The sequence below is a fragment of the Aphis gossypii genome, chromosome 1 (assembly GCF_020184175.1).
Source record: "Aphis gossypii isolate Hap1 chromosome 1, ASM2018417v2, whole genome shotgun sequence".
NCBI classification, from domain to species: domain Eukaryota; kingdom Metazoa; phylum Arthropoda; class Insecta; order Hemiptera; family Aphididae; genus Aphis; species Aphis gossypii.
This window is the reverse complement of record NC_065530.1, coordinates 59,471,727-59,478,435: the sequence shown is the minus strand read 5'-3', so window position 1 is coordinate 59,478,435 and position 6,709 is coordinate 59,471,727. Positions and strand designations below refer to the sequence as shown.

The 6,709-nt window shown below is 27.1% G+C and overlaps 2 protein-coding genes across 2 annotated transcripts; one reads left to right on the top strand and one right to left on the bottom strand.

Annotated features, from left to right (window-relative positions):
* Window positions 1–357: 357 nt before the first annotated feature.
* On the top strand, window positions 358–2,808 carry LOC114128536 (DNA polymerase beta-like). Its single transcript, XM_027993063.2, has 7 exons — window positions 358–704; window positions 877–1,076; window positions 1,160–1,320; window positions 1,383–1,505; window positions 1,636–1,801; window positions 2,360–2,543; window positions 2,619–2,808. The coding sequence occupies exons 1-7, from the start codon at window positions 638–640 to the stop codon at window positions 2,711–2,713; spliced, it is 996 nt and encodes a 331-aa protein (XP_027848864.1). The 5' UTR covers window positions 358–637; the 3' UTR covers window positions 2,714–2,808.
* Window positions 2,809–3,656: 848 nt separating this feature from the next.
* LOC114128543 (DNA replication licensing factor Mcm5-like) lies at window positions 3,657–6,634 on the bottom strand. Its single transcript, XM_027993072.2, has 3 exons — window positions 5,595–6,634; window positions 4,799–5,526; window positions 3,657–4,448 (listed from the first exon to the last, which is right to left on the bottom strand). Exons 1-3 carry the CDS (start codon window positions 6,393–6,395, stop codon window positions 3,788–3,790), a joined length of 2,190 nt encoding a protein of 729 aa, XP_027848873.2. The 5' UTR covers window positions 6,396–6,634; the 3' UTR covers window positions 3,657–3,787.
* Between the last annotated feature and the right edge of the window lie 75 nt (window positions 6,635–6,709).

Here is a 6,709-nt window from a genome sequence, read left to right as displayed (position 1 = left end):
TACTTCGCCTATAGGCTATAAGATTCATTCGGTTATAACTAAGACTCACTTTATGCTGGTCCCAAAGTGAGCCTTATAAGCGGTGTCTACTGTATGTATATATTCAAATCTATAGTTTGTATTAAAGATTAGGTAAACAAACTGTGCAACTAACTTTATTAACTTACGTCTTACACTCTTACTTACTTACTAACTGTACTAATTTTGAAGTTTATATATTTAAATTTACGGACTAAGATATCTATATAGTCCAAGCAAAGAACAAACGTCTGAATTTAAATTTATATTATCAACTAAGACAACTAATAACTATGGGTTTGTATTATATAATCTTATCACTTATCAGTTTATCTAGGCTCTCTAGGCTATGGGTGATGGGTATTAAACAATTAAATAATACTAAAATCACAGATTAAATAAAACTTAATAAATTTTATTTAATCTGTGCTAAAATTTAAAGAGTTTAGTGTATTCTATTATAGATAGTAAAATAATAGTGTGTGTATTTATCAATTATGTTTAAAAAAAAAGGACAAATTTGATTTAATACCTATTTACTTTTTTGTTTATATGTTAAAACTATGATTTTGTAAATTTTATTTGAGCTATTATAATTTATAATAAGATTTGGAACAACATGAGCAAAAGGAAAGCCCCAAGTGATTCCACAAATCCAAATCATGATTTTTGTGAATTTTTAACTGGTTAGTAGATTGAATGACTTGCACAATAATACAATAATACTTAGGGTTGAACTCTGGCTTTTGGGTCTGGAGAAAAAATGAGAAAAAAGATCTATAAGCCACAGATTAACCTATTATTTTTTTTTACTTAAATTCACTTTTAAAGGTTATTTTTATTATTCTATTTGCTTAGAATTGGCTGATTATGAGAAAAATGTCACACGTAATATATATAAGTGCAATGCTTATCGGAAAGCTGCGAGCGCTTTAGCTAAGTACGGTAAACGTATAAAGTCTGGTGAAGAAGCACAAAAACTTGATGGCATTGGTGATAAAATATCCAAAAAAATTGATGAGTTTTTAGGAACCGGAAAATTGAAAAAATTGGATAATGTATTATTTATATTTAAATTTATAAATTATTTAATATATTAATATATTTAAATAAAATTATTAGTTTATATTTTTAATTACAGATAAGAAATGATGAAGCTTCAGTGTCTATAAAAGAATTAACTAGAGTTAGTGGTATTGGACCAGCTAAAGCAAAAGAATTATACGATTTAGGTATTACAAATATTGACATTTTGTTAAAACATCAAGATAAATTAAATCATCATCAGATTATAGGACTAAAGTATATAATTGTATTAATTATTTGCTTTTAATACAATTATAATAATTTATCTATACGTTCAGATATTTAAATGACTTTGAGGAAAAAATACCAAGAAGTGAAGTTATTAAAGTAGAACAAATCATCAAAAAAACATTACATGATTTGGATCCTAAATATAAAGTTACTATTTGTGGCAGTTTTAGGTTAGTTATTAAAATTAATAATACAAAAACTATAATGTTTGACAATATGTATAAAATAAATCATAATAATATATTTCATTATTTTTTCTATAAAAAATAATTCTATTTTGTTTTTTTTTTTAAAACTTAGACGAGGTAAAGAATTTAGTGGAGATATTGATACCTTAATTTCTCATCCATCATTTATGTCTCATGATACTAAGAAAAAAAGTAACAAATTACAAGTGGTTGTGGATATTCTGAAGAAAAATAATCTCATTACTGAAACTATATCGTTAGGAGATGCCAAATTCATGGTAATTATTTTATTACTATTTGTTTATTTTTAATATTTTGATTAATAAATACTAAATTTACACTTTATTTTAAGAGCATAAAATTAGTTTTTAACAATAGATATAATAGAAAACACATTTGAGTGATAAATAGAAAATATAATTTATTTTATGTTAAAAAGGTTCTTTATTGGGGGACTTTTATTATTCATTATTGAGTATAGATTAGTTGTCACTTCTATGATAATTTCAGTAAGTATTGAAGTAGTAAATGCATAAATAAGTAAATAGTAAGTAGACACAAATTATCTACTAAAAATTAATTGCTTAAATATTTAATAGCATTCTTTCGGAAATATTAAATTTAAGTTTAACATTGCTTTAACTTATATGTAGTAACAAATTGTTTAGAACCATATTTTTAACTAAAAATAAAAAAAATATATAAATTAATATAGTAACTACCTATCTCAGTACTTTGATTATAATAATGTTGTTTGATTTTTACTAATATAAAATACATTTAAAGTGTGTGAATTATTAAAATTATGTCTATTTAATAGTTTTAATTTAAACTAGGGTGTATGCAAAGTGGATAGTGTATCAAGAAGATTAGACATTCGCCTAAATCCATATGATCAGTTTTATTGTGCTGTTCTTTATTTTACTGGGAGTGATTTATTTAACAAGCAAATGAGAGATCATGCTTTACATCAAGGTTTTACACTCAATGAATATACTTTGCGACCAATGGGTTCTACAGGTAAATCTTATACATTTATTTATTAGTAATTACCACTAAATATAGTTGAATTTATATGTTTTGTGATTATATCAGGTATACCAGGGGAACCAGTGGAGATAAACAGTGAAGAAGATATTTTTGATTATTTAGATTATCCTTACAAAAAGCCTGAAGAACGCAATATATAGTTTTATATAATAATATTATACCATAGATTTAATATACTAATATACTAATATATTCATTTAATTTATGATAATAAAGTGTAATAAACTTTATTAAATATTGTATTATTTATTTTATATTTTGTTTTAAGTACAAAAATAATTAGTTATTATAATTAAGTTTGAAATATATTTTATATTGTTTATTTATAATAAAATGTATTATATATACAGGGTGTTGCACGATAAATGTATAAACTTCTAGAGGTGTTTCTAGACCTCAAGTACAACAAAAAATCCGTATAAACCTATATCTTAAAAAATAATTGTTATTAGATAAAACTTAAATTTCTTAAAATGTTGGTAATTTTAAGTTATAAAAGATGTGTCATTTTTTTTTACTCAAAAATTGAGGTGTGAACTTTGTTGGATATGTTTTTGTAACCAAAATTGTATGAGATTTTTATTTATGTATTAAAATTAGTTGTAGTACTTACGGTTTAACAGTCATGAATGTTATTATGTATGAAACGATAATCGTTGAAATAGGTATCTCTTTTATTAATATTGATAACTTAATTATGGTCATAAGGACTTTTTTTTGTTGTATTTGAGGTCTAGAAACACCTAGAAATTTGACACATTTATCGTGAAACACTCTGTATATATATTATTTATAGTAATTTAGACAATAATTTGTTTAAAAAATTATTAACATTTTGTAAGGTAGAAAAAATTCTGTTAACTAAACATGTATTGAAGGGAAAACCATTTAAGTAAATTATTAATTATCAAGACCATATTTAGGTATTAGACACCCAGCCAAAGGGCAATAAATACCGCTCAATTAAAGAAAATAATGTATTATAGAAAATAAATAAAGTTAAAAGAGAATTAATATAATGACAATTTTGAAAAGATAATCCACTCTCCAAAATACGACTATTCCGTATTAACAAACTAAAAATAAAAAATATTAATTATTTATTATAGTTCTTATGAATTTAAATACAATAATGAAATCAAAAATACATTTTTAATTGGAACATTTACATTAAAATGACAAAATTTTTTAAAATTTATATGTTTTAATAATTATTATTTTAATCTAATTAACATTTTTCGTTGCATAATGTGTTGTATTTCACCTCTTCTGATCATCAAGTATATAACTTTATCTATAGCTCGTTGTGGATATTTTTGTCTCAGAAAATCTTGAATAATACTAAATTCAGAAACTTGAGATCCAATTGGGAATCGACGTTTCAACTGCTTTTCAATTCTCTGTAGTGTATCTGTGTCTTCTTCAGTTGAAAAACCTTCTACGCCAGATAAACAGCCTGATGTAGCAGCACTCAGAGTAGATACTTGAAACAATCTTAAAGCTTCATCTACATGACTGTCGGTAGCGAAGGGCTGCAATTGCATTTTAGCTAAAGATTCTGCAATACGAATTATAGCTTCTAACTGTCTAACAGTAATTGGAATAGCAAGTTTTTTCTCAGATTCCAATTCATGACACCCAGTTCTCATAATTACATAACGACTCTTGAGCTTCTCACCAGCTTCTTCAGATAATCGAGGTCCACAACGTTGACGACAGTAATTCAAGAACTTTTTGATTGTGGCCAATGGTAATTCTCCTTCAACTTCTTGTTTAGCTTGACCATTCATTAAATGTACATTCATGATATGCTTAGCTAATATCATATCTCTGTTTTGATTATGTTCATCTTTAATAATAAATATCATATCAAACCTGAAAAAAAAAATATTTATAAGAATGAATGCCGTACAACTTTTCAATATATTATTAATAATTAATATATCTGTGAACTTTTAAGATATAACATTGTTTTTAGTTTAGTATCAACAAATTATACTTGAACGTTGTTAATTTAAAAGGTCATTTTTTATACACTGAATTACTTTTTAATATTAGCTAATAGATATAATTGATTTAAACAAAGTACATTTTTATAGTTTTTAAATTTTGATTTTATAGGTAGTGCATTTTGATTTTTGAGGGACTTAGGTATATTCATTATTGCGATTTTAAATTTATATTTTTCACTCTTAGACAATAATTTGCTTAAAATATCATATTACCTAGATAAAATTGTAGGCATGAAATCAATATTATCTTCGCCTTTACTGTCATCCCACCGACCAAATACTGAATTTGCAGCAGCCATCACCGAACAACGACTGTTAAGAGTAGTTGTAATACCTGCCTTAGCTATTGATATGGTCTGTTGTTCCATAGCTTCATGAATCGCAACTCTATCACCTTCTCTCATCTTGTCAAATTCATCAATACAAACCACACCACTATCAGCCAAAACCATTGCTCCACCTTCCACCACAAAATTGTGAGATGTTGGATCACGAGTTACTGAAGCTGTGAGTCCAGCAGCTGAAGAACCTTTACCGGATGTGTATACACCTATAGGTGAAACTTGTTGTACAAATTTTAAAAGTTGTGATTTAGCTGTACCAGGATCTCCCAAAAGCAATAAATTTATACCTCCACGACGAGTTAAACCATCTGGAAGTCTTTTCCGAGAACCTCCAAAAAGCAGACAAGCTATTGCTTTTTTTATATCACTAAAACCAAAAATAGATGGTGCTATAGACTTAGCAATACGGTCATAAATATCAGGAGATGATGACAGTTTTCTGAATAGTTCTTCATCTTCAACAGAAGTTGGTATTGAAGTAGTGAAACCTCCAACCTGATCGTCCATTTGAAATCCTAAAACTCTTAAATATGGAGCACGCACACCAACCACAGTACGAGAATTTTCAGTAAGTTTTTGTTTTTTTGAAGTCTTAACCTGAAAGTATAATAATTTAAAATTAATAATAATGACAAATTAAATGATATTTTCTATATAAATTATACCTTTTTTATAGAATAAACACCAACTACCATAACACGGTTCCCTGGAACTACACGTTCACATAGGTAACGATCACAATATAATTGTACGTGTCGTGGCATTTCTCCTTGAGGTGTAGAGTCACTTAATTCTTGTAATTTTAAAATTTGAGAATCAACACATTTGCATTTGTCTGGTATAATAAAATATGGGTCCAAAGGGCATTGTGGACGACCGGCTTGTTCAGTGGTACATTTTCTTGGCAAGATATAACCATCCATACCAGGTTTTACTGGTAAATGTGGTACTACATTACGACAAGATCGACATTGCAATGTTATTTGTGTAGCTTTAGCCCGAATACTTGACGCAGATACTATGATACCAGGAATTTTGACAAGCCGAGAAACTGACTCAGATTTAATAGAACGCAACGAAGAAGCCAATGAATTTGTAGACAATAATATTTGAATATGCTCAATATCTTCTAGGTTATCAGATGCAAGCAATTCTTGTGCTAACTCTGTCGCAGCTTCTTCAAAAGCTGGCAAATGTTCCACTGGTTGTTTGTATAACTTATCAGCAAGATTTTCATCAAATCCAGCCAAATCCTCGACATTTATTTCCATCCAATATTGACCCAAGTTACAATTTCGTTTTAATGTATCTCTATACTTATAGTTAAAATTTTCTTCATTGTATGTTTTTAAGAAATCTTTGAACGATTTTTTTATTGATCTTGCGTTCAACAATGATGATGCCAAATTGTCATCATCTCCAAATGTATCAGAGAAAAATATACCAGGTGTATCAAATCCTTCCATGTTTATGTTTCAGTAATTTTAATAAAACTACGATAATTTTTTTAAAAAAAGTCACAATTTACTTTAAAAAAAAGATTGAAATTTGAATTAATTAAAACAGTCAAAACAACAATTATGCTTACTGAGAACACTGAAGTCTGAAATTTAAAATAATACCATGACCATGATAAAATAAACAGGTAGGTATGTCAGCATTCGGCAACATTTCATTCTCATTATTTTTTTATGATTGTTTGCGTAAATTTGGCGGGAACAAACTAGTTCTCCTGGAGTGTGATAAGAATTTTGATAAAAAAAAATTAAGTACCAACCTC

Coding starts and splice junctions, on each gene's coding strand:
- LOC114128536 (XM_027993063.2), top strand. CDS start 638: ATGAGCAAAAGGAAAGCCCCAAGTGATTCCACAAATCCAAATCATGAT. Junction 1,077..1,159: donor AATTGAAAAAATTGGATAAT/GTATTATTTATA, acceptor TTTTAATTACAG/ATAAGAAATGATGAAGCTTC. Junction 2,544..2,618: donor GCGACCAATGGGTTCTACAG/GTAAATCTTATA, acceptor TGATTATATCAG/GTATACCAGGGGAACCAGTG.
- LOC114128543 (XM_027993072.2), bottom strand. CDS start 6,395: ATGGAAGGATTTGATACACCTGGTATATTTTTCTCTGATACATTTGGA. Junction 5,527..5,594: donor GTGTTTATTCTATAAAAAAG/GTATAATTTATA, acceptor TTATACTTTCAG/GTTAAGACTTCAAAAAAACA. Junction 4,449..4,798: donor ATGCCTACAATTTTATCTAG/GTAATATGATAT, acceptor TTTTTTTTTCAG/GTTTGATATGATATTTATTA.